The sequence below is a fragment of the Aegilops tauschii genome, chromosome 7 (genome assembly GCF_002575655.3).
Source record: "Aegilops tauschii subsp. strangulata cultivar AL8/78 chromosome 7, Aet v6.0, whole genome shotgun sequence".
Taxonomy (NCBI): Eukaryota; Viridiplantae; Streptophyta; class Magnoliopsida; order Poales; family Poaceae; genus Aegilops; species Aegilops tauschii.
The window spans coordinates 408161191-408174684 of record NC_053041.3 but is presented as its reverse complement, the minus strand read 5'-3'; the positions used below and the strand labels follow the sequence as shown (position 1 = coordinate 408174684).

General features: G+C 46.1%; 2 protein-coding genes across 2 annotated transcripts; both read right to left on the bottom strand.

Annotated features, from left to right (window-relative positions):
- Nucleotides 1-1254: 1254 nt before the first annotated feature.
- Nucleotides 1255-5046, bottom strand: LOC109786506 (uncharacterized). The gene is made up of 9 exons (XM_020345105.4): nt 4620-5046; nt 4396-4540; nt 3382-3550; nt 3033-3294; nt 2499-2587; nt 2199-2381; nt 2018-2103; nt 1827-1911; nt 1255-1703 (listed from the first exon to the last, which is right to left on the bottom strand). Exons 1-9 carry the CDS (start codon nt 4834-4836, stop codon nt 1569-1571), a joined length of 1371 nt encoding a protein of 456 aa, XP_020200694.1. The 5' UTR covers nt 4837-5046; the 3' UTR covers nt 1255-1568.
- Nucleotides 5047-7250: 2204 nt separating this feature from the next.
- On the bottom strand, nt 7251-8152 carry LOC109786680 (uncharacterized). Its single transcript, XM_073505938.1, has one exon. The coding sequence runs from the start codon at nt 8024-8026 to the stop codon at nt 7793-7795; it is 234 nt and encodes a 77-aa protein (XP_073362039.1). The 5' UTR covers nt 8027-8152; the 3' UTR covers nt 7251-7792.
- Between the last annotated feature and the right edge of the window lie 5342 nt (nt 8153-13494).

Sequence of the window (13494 nt, the reverse complement as noted above, 5' to 3'; positions counted from 1 at the left end):
TTTACCTATGCTTTTATTTCTAGTTATTTTTTTTTTCTCGAAAGTAGTTATATTTTATTCTGACAATACAAAAATATTATTTACCACTTTAACTTTTAGTTAACTTGTACAACTAGCAAGGCCCGTAAGGTTGACATCCTTGTTGGTATTGTTGAGACACAAGCGAAATTTTATTTGTGTTGTAGAAATTTACCCTGTTGCAGAACACCATTACCTTTATAGATTGATACCTTGATTACCGCTTGCTGCAAACACCTGTACTTGAAAGCTCAACTCACCATTAAACCATACTCCTAGAGATCCCTTTTCAAAAAAAATACTCCTAGAGATCATGCGGATATTTCAAAACCACGATCGATGCATTTCGTCCTGCAACAGATCGACTTTGGAAGGGAAGAAGCAACAAATCTGGACACCGCATCCGTCCTCTTCACTCCGCCGGTGCGAGCTGCGCATTGCTTCGCGGAGTGGCACCACAGCAGGTTCAGCTCACTTGGTCTCGATGCCCTAGAAAGCTTAAGCCCGAAGTCACTCACACCCACACACGTTGACATTGACCGTCAGCACCTCGATCCGTACGCGCATTAGCGTACTAATCCTGTGCCGGATGGAAAACGCGTTTGGCCGATCGAGTGCACCGGACGCCGGCACGTAGACCGCCGTCAAGCCGCACAACCGGAAAAGGCAGCTTGTAATTGCGTGTGCGAACAGAATGCATGGCGCTTAATTGTTCGTCACTGCACAGTGCCGTGCGGTTAATGCGTCATCCGTTTCCCTGTTCCTTGGCTTCCTTTCGTCTTCACCTGTCTGCTGTCACTCTTGTTGATGGCACGACGCAGAGCTCCAGCGGGTGTTCTCCGAAAAGTTTGTTTGTTCCCGCTTGTATATATGATGATGGAATAAGTAAGGTTCCGTCTGGCACGCGGGGAATTTTCCTGGTCTCTATGGAAATGGACTTATTTGCAAAGGTTAAGATGACTGCAGCTACCGGCTGGGAACACACGGAGACGGAGATATCTTTGGTCGTGTACGGAGAAGATACGGGTGATCTGCGAATCGGATTTGTTAGCACATGACAGTATCTTCTCATCTTTATAGGGGCTAGGGACGAGCAGATACGATTCCCACTTTTCAATCCCAGCCGACCAACACGATCTCGAACGATAAACAAAGGTTAAAGGTTCTCAGGTACGATTCACTGCACAGTTCCCTGGTGAAAAGATTCAGGGACCAATAATCCTGCAGCGTCAGGCATACTAGGTGAAAAGATTAAGAGAGAAGAAAGATTTGCAGTGGTCTTTACAAGGCTCAAGGATATGTTCTAGTACAAAAACGATTCTATCATAACATTTCCGTGTCTACAGGATGCGGTCGTTGTCGATTTGAACAATGTGTCTTTTAAACACAGAGAAAACATATCATACACCTACTTTCTGGTATGCTGAACCATTGATCAGGGCATAGACAATGCTAATTAACCGAGGGATCCAGTGGTCAAAAGCCGAGGAAAAAATGAGCATGCTACAAACAGAACACCTTCCAAGCCGGTATTCTAGTTTATCATCATCCTATAGACTGCGCACGTTTTGGCGGGTGTGTTTTCTCCACCGCCGCAGCATATGAATGCAGCCCCCAGCAGACAAAAGGCCACAGGCTGCAAGGCCTAGAATGGTTGAATTTGCGATGTTCCCATGGTAGGCGCCCTGCACACAGAAAATAAAGGAGTGCTCTCAACCACTGTGTAGACATGCTGCACATTAAGATTTTACCGCCAAGAGTTCCCTCGAACAAACAAATAATAAAAGATTTACCACCAAGAGAGTTACCTGTATTAGGAAAATGAACATAGGTGCATTTCCCAGTGCTAGGGAAAAGCTCATCATGCCTCCACGCAGTTCATTTGGCAGGTACCTTCAGCAGTGTCAACCATGTAAATAGAAAGCTCTCACAAGTGACTTCAACTTGAACTCTATTGACATCATTATTCAAAAAACTCTATGGACATCATTCCCCTTACATTGTCCTAAATCTTGCGAGCGAAGGTAAAATAAAGCCCACGGATGCATGGAAGATGCAGAACAGTATCACCAGTGTTCCAATCTCCTGTCGAAAGAAACAAGACTCATTAGACTCATGACACAAGCTTTAAACTGTTTATGCATGTTGGCTTGCAGATATACATGGGCATTAAGGTGTACCTGGTAATCATAAGCCACAACTGACAAAGCAAGCCCAGCGGCAATGTATGCTGTTGTCAGGCTATCCTCGTTCTGGAAAGGAGCCATGGCTCCATAAAACCATGGAACAGCAGCACTTCCAAGCATTCTCGAGACCAGGAAACATGGGTAGATTAGTGACAGAGGAGCATCCCTTCCGTCAGCCTGTTACATTAACAGATCTGTGAGTGTATAAGTGTGACTTCAGTCTTCAATCAAACCCTGATCAAATGCAACAACATAAGGAAAACTAGCAGAAAAAACTAAGGTACAAACTCGTACCACTATCGTTGGTGCCCAGAGGAACCAAAAGGCTGATACAGAGAACTGGACACTTGCTTGAGCTAAGACCAGAATCAGCACTCTTTTGTCTGAAACAAGCAGGAAATTCTTGTGAGAGATGAAAGTGAAAAGTGCAGGCACCAAAGAAGCTTGACTAGATGATAAGAGGTGTTAACAGAAGGAGTTTTTGATTCATTAGTTCACAATTGGCTGCAGACTCAGGAGGAGAACAACAAAAGTTCCATTGCTCACATCATAAATTCACAACTGCTTTCTTATTCAACTATCACAGCTCCTAATCCAAGCATAGTCCAAGAAACCCAAATAGTATCATATTGTTAAGGATAACAATAGAGAAATCTCAATAGCCTCAAACGCAAAGCCACAGGACAATGACAGGACATTTCATACCTCTATCTACCTCATCCTTTAGTTATTGGAGGACATTACCTTGCTAACAGTATTAAAGATTCATTAACAGAAATGATACAGAAAGCATGACAAAATAAACAGGATGGTATACTCACCACTCACCTCTGAGGACATGAGCAAAAAATGATTTTTGGTAGCTTCCAATGACAGATGCATGATGGGCGGTACTGATACTTGGTGCTTTTCTGATATACAATATTCCTATTACTGACACTAAGGCTGCAAACGTATACGGAAGCAAGATTCCTTTGTTATCATCATCAAGCAATAAGTTTGTGATTCCTTGACTTCCAACAAGGGATATTGATTCGAAGAATGTCATCAGCCAGAAGGTATCAAACAGCGAATCTTGGTTCTGGCCTTGCTGAAAAATCAGGATAAAATGATTAAAACTTGGACACCATTAATGAAGGCAGAAATAGCAACAGAAAATGTTTAAGCAAACACAAACCTTCTCATGCTCCAGCACAATCCATGTCTCAAAACAGAAGGAGAACATTGAGGATGCAAGAGCCAAAATGAAATTGTTGACCCATGCACAACGAAGCCCACTGAAACTCTTCAAGGCACCCACTGCAAGCTGAAGCATCCAGTAGAATATGCAAGCATTCTGTGGTCCTCTATGAATTTTAGTAAACAAATGTATATACCGATTAGAACAATAAAATTAGATTCTCGTTTAACACAATATCAATAGGGAGAAAGAAGAATCAAGTTATCTAATGGGCCTGAAATCCATGGAGATGCACATAACAGAAAATCATAACATATTATCAAACAGTAACACAGACCAACTGATGTGGAACAGAAATATACAAAGAGGTACGCTATACAAACAATCAATTATACCGGCTTAAAGAAACACTTAATCATACCAAGTTATAAATGTCCTTGGTAGTATGACCTACTCTCTGTATTATCAAAATTCTCACGAGACACAAGTTTTTGAACTTCGTATACCATTTTACAGATCATATTTGTTGGAAGAACATCTTAAGGGAGAATGGATGAGTAACAAATATAGTGCTAAAGGGGCGTGCATACCTAATAAACAGGTTACTTATACAGTTATTCTATATCTCATTCCACAGGCTTTTGTGAGGTGGGACATAACATAAATGAAGAAATATAACTTTAAAACGGACCCTTGATCGATAGAAACATAACTCTAATATGGAATCAGTCAGTCTAATACTCTAATATGGAATCAGTAAGTCTAATACTCTACTCTACTGAACAAAACAGCATAGAATTTCTAGAATCGAAATAGAGTTCTATAAACAGGCACCTACCAAGACAGAAACTGGTTGCCAGGATTATGTTCTATTTAAACATTGGAATGTGGTTGAGACTGTTCTGGGTTGCAATGCTATACAGCTCACATATGCAGGCTATGAACATGAAACAATTTACAGAAAATGTGTCACCATTCGATGTAAACTAATGATCCAAATGGAGAACTCACAGTTTGTCGGAGACAACGCCAGATGCACCGCCGAGAAAGAGAACCGCGGCCGTGGCCGCGGCAAGGCGCGCGGCCATCTGCTCCCTGCCGAACCCGCACCGCACGAACTCATCCTCCCCGAACACCGAGTGGATCCCCTCCGCCACTACACAGCAACAGAAAACATCATTAGAGCTCCCCTCGCCAACTCTACAAAATGCAGGGGGGGCATGGGTGGTGCTTACCGGATGCAAGGCAGAAGAGGAGGAGGAAGGCGCGGCGGAAGCGGAGGAAGGGGGTGGTGCCCACGTCAAAGGGGGAGGGCGAGGAAGGGGTGACTACGGCGGCGTGTGGCCGGGAGAAGTGGGGGAGGAGGAGGACGGCGGCGAGTGATGCGGCGGAGAGGAGCGGGTAAGCGAGGGGGGTGAGCACCCACTCCTCCGTCTCAACCACCATCCCCATCAGCGGGATCGTTCGGCGGGGGAGCCGAGAGGCCTCCGCCTGGCCGCCCCGGTCCGCGGCTGGGCGGGATCCAGAAGCGGCGGCGGCGGCACGCTGGTTTCTGGTGAGTTGACGTTTCCGGCGACTCGGACGGGGACGAGCAAGAGGAATGGGGTGGTCGCGGAGTCAGCTGTATGGGCCGATCTGGATAACAACTGGGCTCTTTGGGGTAATGGTAATATGAGCTTTGGACGCGGATCTTTGGGTCTCGGGTGCCGATGCACCCGAATCGAAAAACAAAAGTCAAAAATTTCTGAAACTTCTTGGAAACAAGAATAGTATATAGTGTTATATTCGTGTAAAATGTTTTTGCGAAGGAATGAATTCCATGGTATTCTAGGCAATAGAAAACAAAATCGACACTATTTAAACATTACTATTCAGACTTTTTTTTTACTCATTTTGTCTTTTTGTTCCAAGAGTCCACGAAAGTCGCTCCTTCAAGAAACTTTTTACACGAGTATAGCACTATACCATTATTGTTTTCAAAAATTTCACTTATTTTGCAATTTCTACATTACCATTATCAAATCAGGCGCAATTCGTGCAAATGGGATCCAAGATCGACTGGGCATTTTCGCTTCTAGACGCTTCTCTTTGTGTTATAATATATTCTTTTCTGGGTCCCTAATTTGTACTATAAGAATTAGAGTATTATTATTCTCTAACTAATTCATGCCAAATTGCTGACAATTCTTTTTTTAGAGGAAATTAAGTAAAATTTAACTTAACTTGTACTCCCTCCGTTCATTGTTATAAGATGTGTTGGATATTTTAATACTGAAATAAATGAACAAACACACTAAAATGCGTCTATATACATCCGGTTTCGGAAAAAGTTAGAACATCTTATAACAATGAACCAAGGCAGTACTTGTTTTCCTTCAAGTATAATGGGCATCTGTTATCTTTTGAGTTTGGGTGGACGAGGTTGATGATCAATGCGAATTTTTTAAATGGTGATCAATGCGATTTGATAAGGTACCAATGGCTAAGACATCTCAAATTTGGAATTCAGCACATTGTTTAAAAAAATTACAGCCTCCTTGATTTGTGTATTTGAGTTCCAAGGAGCCTGTTAATGATTCCTTGTGAAATGCAATAAATATATACGCCATTTTAATCTGCTTTGATTTTGGTAAACAAGCTTGTGTTTAGGTATGCAACTTGAAAAGATCAATATAGTTAACCGAAATTCAGCATGAGTAGCTAGCAGCTAAAACACACAAGAAAACTCAACATTTTATTAGATGTATATATCCAACTTGATTTACCCAAGACAAAGTGCAACCTTCAACTTCAAGAGCCAAAAATATATTGTACACTAGTAGTGGCGCATGGCTTCTAGACACAAATTTTTGTTTTCACCGTGCATCCCGCTTGTCCGTCAGTGGTGAGCGATGGTTTGATCTACCTAGCTGTGAGGGAATCCGTGTCGCTTTGTTGGGATTTTGCTGCTGCACGGGGAGAGAGCGAAGCCACAATAGGGGATGGTGTGGGGGTGTCATCCATGCTGCCCTATCACTCTACCCGCTTGGAGGAGGCCTTCCAGGGGTGTGGCTACGTCTGATGACGGCTAGGTCATGGTATGCTCAATGTCCGTCTGAGCGGGTCTCCAACTAGTGCTTCACTTTTCCCATGTCTTCGATCATATGATGCAGGCATTGTTTTTTTTAGAGAAAAAGCATAAATGCACAACTTCAAATTAATGAAGCCATCAACCGGCTAGGATACAATGATGTCAATTACAAAGGCAAAAGTTTGATTAAAAAGTGAAAGATAACAGATATTCTAGAGAGCAAAGCACCGGCGTCACCACTAAACACCTCGCAATAGGTCCACAACCCCCACCCTTTTCTTGAATGATGCCTCTAGGGAGGACCGTGATGCCAGAATGCCATTGCCATCCAGCCAACAAGGCCAATGATTTCGCCTCAGGATCGGGAGGAGGAGGAGGAGGAGGGAGCGGAAAGGGAAGCCCGACACGCCCTTAAGAAGGATATCGACACAGGAGAGCCGCCCATCAGGGTCGATGCATGGGGGACCATGCCCCCCCCCCCCAGATGTCCACCACCCCACCTTAGCTGAAATACCTGGTGTCCCAGAAGGAGCATTGACTAGATCGGCGAGCAAGGACCAGATTGGTGAGGGAGGACCACATCGAGGGAGAGGAGGCCGGTGCTAAGCTTCATGCACTATCCAACACAACTTAAAGTCCAAACTGATGGAAAGAGCTATGCAATACACATATATACTTCAACAGTCATAGATTAGCCGAGAACAACGGAGCAACCTGGAGCAGCGACGATCCTCTTCCACCCACACGGCCGGTAGGGACGGCCAACACCTGTGGCGCCATCCGCGGACCCCCCCCCCCCCCCCCCCAGGGGCGACACGAGATCCGGGGGGGTGTTAGAATCTGGGGATGACATTTCGTTAGCTCGGGCAGACATGTCAATGGACCAAACGAAACAATATCAATTTTTGAACATCAGTCACCGTCGAGGGGAAGAAGAGTTGTCAAGGTGACGCGACACCGAACGCCACTGAAGAAATGAGCGCTCGACTCTTCAGAAGGTCTCCTAAGAAATAAACTGATCACCCGACCTCGAGTGTGAAGAAAAATAAATAGGAACCAATTTGCTCAAATCCTGGATGCATCACGCATGTCGTCTTTGTAAACAACACATGTATACATATATAATTTTCATTTCTCACTTAGTTCCGTGTTCAAAAGATAGAAAGACAGGCAAACAAATCAAAGGAATCCCCGCAAAAAAATAAATAAAAAAATCAAAGGAATCCAACACCAACACAACACCGTACCCCATGAATGGCAGCTTCTCGGGCCTTGGAGCCTCTGCCCCTGTTCAAACAAAAAAGCACCCCATGAATGGCCGGGAGAGTAGGCACATATTTACCCTGCTGGACCAGGTTTGGAGGCATACACATGCACTCCGATGGCCACAACAGCGATGGTGAGCAGGCAGAAGTAGAGGATGGCGTGGACGAGGATGGAGAAGCCGCTAGTGCCCATGTTGCCGAACTCCACCACCCTCACCCTCGCCGGCAGCTGGAACAGGAACCCCGGCGACAGCAGGATGAACAGCACCATCGCCACGATGATTGGGCCCCAGTCCGTCGTCGGCATCTCTCCTTTTCTATGTCACGCACACAGGCACAAATTTGACACTCTGTTCGGTGATACTCTCTGGATGCTTGGAGCTCACCGTGGCTTGGCAAGGGAGGAAATAGGCAATGGGATGCCATGCCATACTTTGGAGGCAAGGGACCCTAAAGAGATTTAACTGCGGCAACGTGTTGGTTGACAGGTATGCATGCCGCTTCTCTTTTTGGACACAGTCGGCCTACACAGCACGCAAGGGATCCCTTGAGTGTTTCCTTTACACATGCTGTAGTTAGCTGCTATAAGCAGGCCAAGTTTAGGATGATTTGTTCCCTAATGGATTGCTAACATGGCAATCGATCCACATTGTACACCGGACCCAGCCATAACGATGGCGAAGCTAGGACAAAACATGGCAATATGTAATCTGAAAATAGCTTCAAGCTTGGTTTATTTCTGAGAATTCTGTATCTCTCGTGTATGATGACAAATCCAGATATCCGGCTACCCAATTTACTACTGCTAACAGGAATGCAAATTGTGTTCTCAAGAGGAGGAGCATATCGTGTACTGCAGAAACCAATTAGCACATCACAAATATATTTGTGAGCCAGTGAGCACCTAAGCGTATATCTATGGCAAATTTTAACATGCTCCCTCTTACCCTCTCTTTTTACATATGAGGTAAGAAGTTCAAAATTAATCCAACCACTATTTAATGTGATCAACGGCTCAGATCTACTACGTACTCTTACCTCTCATGTGGAAAGAGGGGGTAAGAGGGAGCATGCTAAAACTGCTCGTATATCTATGGCACATCACAAATTGTTTCAGCCAATACAAGGAGACACTAAATTCAGTATAGATGTACAGTATTCAGTTTAAAAAGTTGAGCCCTATTGGTGCAGAGAGGCATGTCATCAGGTCAAGTAAATAATGGAGAACTTGGAATATATAAATCCGTATTATTGTGAGAACAAGTTCATGGAACAATGTTACACGGGAACCTGATTTGGAGGTGTATTCAGATATTCGGAAAATGCACATACAAGGAATTTGGGCCGTTTGAAATAACTTGCAGTATATGGTCCAAGTATCTCTCGGTTGATGGAGATCGAAAGGTTCAAGAAAGCTGAGTAGTCCAGAGTAGTTGCGATCAAGTTTTTTTGCACTCGTGGATGAACTTGTGAATTTTATTCAGAATCTGAGCATATTTTATTCAGAATCTGGTCACATTTTCCCATGTACTCCAGTTGCAATCAAGTTTTTTTGCAGCAGCAAAGAAGTGGCCCGGGACTGGGGATCGTCCTCGAGATCAGTGGAATGTGCGCGAAACACAAATCATCAATGTGTGTGTGTTGGGGGGGGGGGGGGGGGGGGGGGGGGGTGGGGGGCGCTGCCCCCTCAGCCCTGGATCAATTCTTAAAGGATTCTTGAAGGATGCAGTTCATTACTGGACTTTTAGTGGATGGCTGTGCAATGTGGTTGAGCAGATCCAACTCCAGGAAGAACTAGGGGCCGGACGATGGTGTATGCCGAAAAGAACAAGAGATCGATGCACTTACCGTTTGGATCATTCATCCAGTGGCTTCGCGGCTAGAAGTGGTATCCACTCCGCCAAGCATCGCGTGAAGCTCTGATGGGGTTGGCCGCGTCAAAGTGGTATCCACTCCGCCAAGCATCGCGCGAAGCTCTGATGGGGTCGGCCGCGTCGTGCGCACCTCTGACGGTTGTCGGGGTCTGCAGCAGCAAGCGAGGGAGCCAAGGGGCGTGCTGGGGCCATGGCCCCCCCCCCCCCCCCAAAAAAAAATTATGCTAAAATCACCCATATCTATACCTATTAATAAAGGGGTTATTGCTTCTTACCAACATGATTTCGTCCGTTTTTGGTCCGTCCGCTTCGCCCATATTATTTTTGTATCCAAGGTGGTACTAATTTCAACCCGCAGTTCATCCATAGAGCAAACACGTAATTCTAGAAGTGGTATCCACTCCACCAAGCATCGCGTGAAGCTCTGATGGGGTTGACCGCGTCAAAGTGGTATCCACTCCGCCAAGCATCGCGCGAAGCTCTGATGGGGTCGGCCGCGTCGTGCGCACCTCTGGCGGTTGTCGGGGTCTGCAGCAGCAAGCGAGGGAGCCAAGGGGCGTGCTGGGGCCATGCCCCCCTCTCCCCAAAAAATTATGCTAAAATCACCCCTATCTATACCTATTAATAAAGGGGCTATTGCTTCTTACCAACATGATTTCGTCCGTTTTTCGTCCGTCCGCTTCGCCCATATTATTTTTGTATCCAAGGTGGTACTAATTTCAACCCGCAGTTCATCCATATAGCAAACACGTAATTCTAGAAGTGGTATCCACTCCGCCAAGCATCGCGTGAAGCTCTGATGGGGTTGGCCGCGTCAAAGTGGTATCCACTCCGCCAAGCATCGCGCGAAGCTCTGATGGGGTCGGCCGCGTCGTGCGCACCTCTGGCGGTTGTCGGGGTCTGCAGCAGCAAGCGAGGTAGCCAAGGGGCGTGCTGGGGCCATGCCCCCCCCCCCCCTCTCCCCAAAAAATTATGCTAAAATCACTCCTATCTATATCTATTAATAAAGGGGCTATTGCTTCTTACCAACATGATTTCGTCCGTCCGTTTCGCCCATATTATTTTTGTATCCAAGGTGGTACTAATTTCAACCCGCAGTTCATCCATAGAGCAAACACGTAATTCTAGTGATAAAAGACAAAAACAGTTCGTACTGGTACTGGGCTTTCAAGGATCACCAAAAAATATTGGGCCTGCTCCTAGGCTTCCAAGGATCATCGAAAAATAATTGCTTGGGTTGGACATCGAACTCATGACCTTCGTTCCCCACGATAAGACTAGAACCAGCTAACCTAGGTTTTGTTAATGTTGGTATAAACGATTGGTTTAACAATTGAATAGTCCCACACTACTCCTTTACAACAAATCCTACCGCTTTATATACTTCTGTGAGGTCTTGTACAATGGGAGGTGCTTAGAGAGATGCTTAGAAAATAAATCGGATTTTTCTAAAGCACCGGTGCCTATTTCTACCTCCCATTGTACAAGGGCTGAGTTGTCCTGAAAATCAAGGAACCGCCTCAAGTACTAAGAAATGCAAGGTGAGGTGTGGACGCTGTGATGGTATGGTGGAAACCAAAGAATTTATCTGCCCGATGGATGGATACACCTGCGAATGAGAAAGATTGAGGAAGGAAGGACATGCTTATGGAAACGAAGGAATTTAATTCAATAAACCCAATAAAAGCGGAAGGACATGCTTTGTGCTGACTCACTCTAATTAAATGGCTGCTTGGTTTGCTTGTGTGTAGCCCCGTGAAAGCGAATCAAGTCGCTGTGTGAACCCCTCTAGCACATTTATCTTTTTGGTGCTGCTTTTCCATACGGTCATTGTTTTTATTTCTCAGTGATTTTGCTACGTCAAATGAGAATTTGCTGTATATTTACCAAAAAGATATCTGGTTGATCTACATGCAATTTCGATCGAGTGTCGCTCCAGCAAACGAGACACACGACACTGCAAGCCCGGTTAATGCTGCTACAAGAAGTACACAATGTTGCAAAGCTAGACCACCGTTGTTGCCCTAAGGCGGACCGCATGCTGCAAAGCTCGACCACCATTGTTGTAAAGTCGGACGCCACTATTGCAACAAACTTCTTATTCGGAGTCAATCACAGCTTACGCCTAGCGTCACCTGTGTCGTGGGTACAACTGCATAGAATTTAGATGCAACAGTAGAAGTTTTGGTGGATATGTCAATTTTTCTCCCGTTGCAACGCACGGGCATATGTGCTAGTATTTCTTACGTTATCAACACAAAATCTCTTAGTTCTCGTGTTTCGGCCCCTCCAACGTTTGATATTTTCCATTGGCCCCCTCTATGTGGAATTCCTGGCTTCGTCCCTGGCAGCAACAACAGCAGTATCACCGCGGCCATCTCGTACAACAGCTTCCCTTTCACCATGACTACAGATGTGAGTGCGCGCGAGGAGAGATCAAGAATTCTCTGGGTCAGTATGTAGCTTGCTTGCTAGGAATGAACCATCTCCATGGCCCTTAGCTCACAAGGCACCATGGAAAGCAACGTTTTGTGTGGGTGGATGCAATGCCGAAAATAAGAGTTAATTGCATGGAAGTATCATAATTGAGGCAATACATGCGGATCGGGACCAACTTTGATAATTTTTACGAGTGTGTATCAAGTCTGGGGCGAGCCGCTGCAGAACGGACTAAACGACGTATAAACACGGGCGACTGCTATGGATAATCCGACTGATTTCCTGGGAAAATCAGTCGGGTCGATAGCCATTCGATCCATCGTGTCCAAGCCGTTAGATGGGTCAACGCTTCATCGTCCTCCTTCCTCTCCACGAGCACACTCCTTGGCGCAGGGTCCGTCGCTTCCTCCCTCCCATGAGCACACTCTGACACACAACAGTTCGCTGCTAGTCCCTCGACTGTAGCAACGCCGGTGAGGGTTGCATCCCAGCACATACTGGCGCGACAGATGCTTCGCAGCAGGCGGCGACGATGCAGCGCGGGCAGCAGGGGGTGTTGTGATGCAGCGCGGCGATGGCCATGGCCGAAGCTGCGACACAACGCGCGGAGTTGCTGCTATGCAGCGCCCGTGACGGCGGCGGATGCTGCGCGGGCGGCGGCCATGGTCGAAGCTGCGATGTAGCGTGGGCCCGTGACGACGTGCGGATGCTGCGATTCAGCGGCAGCGGTGGCCATGGTTGAAAGCTGCGACGCTGCGCGGGCCAGCGACGACATGCGGATGTTGCGATGCAGCACCGGCGATAGCCATGGTTGAAAGCTGCGACGCTGCGCGGGCCGGCGACGACATGCGGATGCTGCTATGCAGCACCGGCGACGACGGGCACGCGGCGGCCATGGCGGGAGCTGCAACGCAGCGTGGCGTCCATGACTGGGAAACTAACCAGCGGGGTCTTAAATGTTTCCGCCTGTTGTATCCGCCTTAAATGTTTCCCATAAACACGTATTGACGGGGAAACTAACCAGCGGGGCCTTCCTATTTAATCACACAAAGGGCCTCATCTGTGAAAAAACTCAAAACCAGAGAAAAACAAATCCGCGCGCGTTGAGCACTACGCCAGGATAAAACAAATCGACAAATAGAAATATTGTATTGTACACCTGACCCAGCCATAACGATGAAGACGCTCGGATACAACAGGGCAATATGTAATCTGAAACGGAAATAGCTTTAAGCTTGGTTTATTTCTGAGAACTCTGAATCCCTCATGTATGATGACAAAGCCAGACTTACTACTGCTAAGTGCTAACAGGAATTTAAATTGTTTCCTCAGAGGAGCAGCATACATACATCATGTAACGCAGAAGCCATTAGGCACATCACAAATATATTTTGGAGCACTAAGTGTATATCTATGGCAAAAGGAGATCCCAACTGTTTCAGCCAATATAGGAGACAGTAAA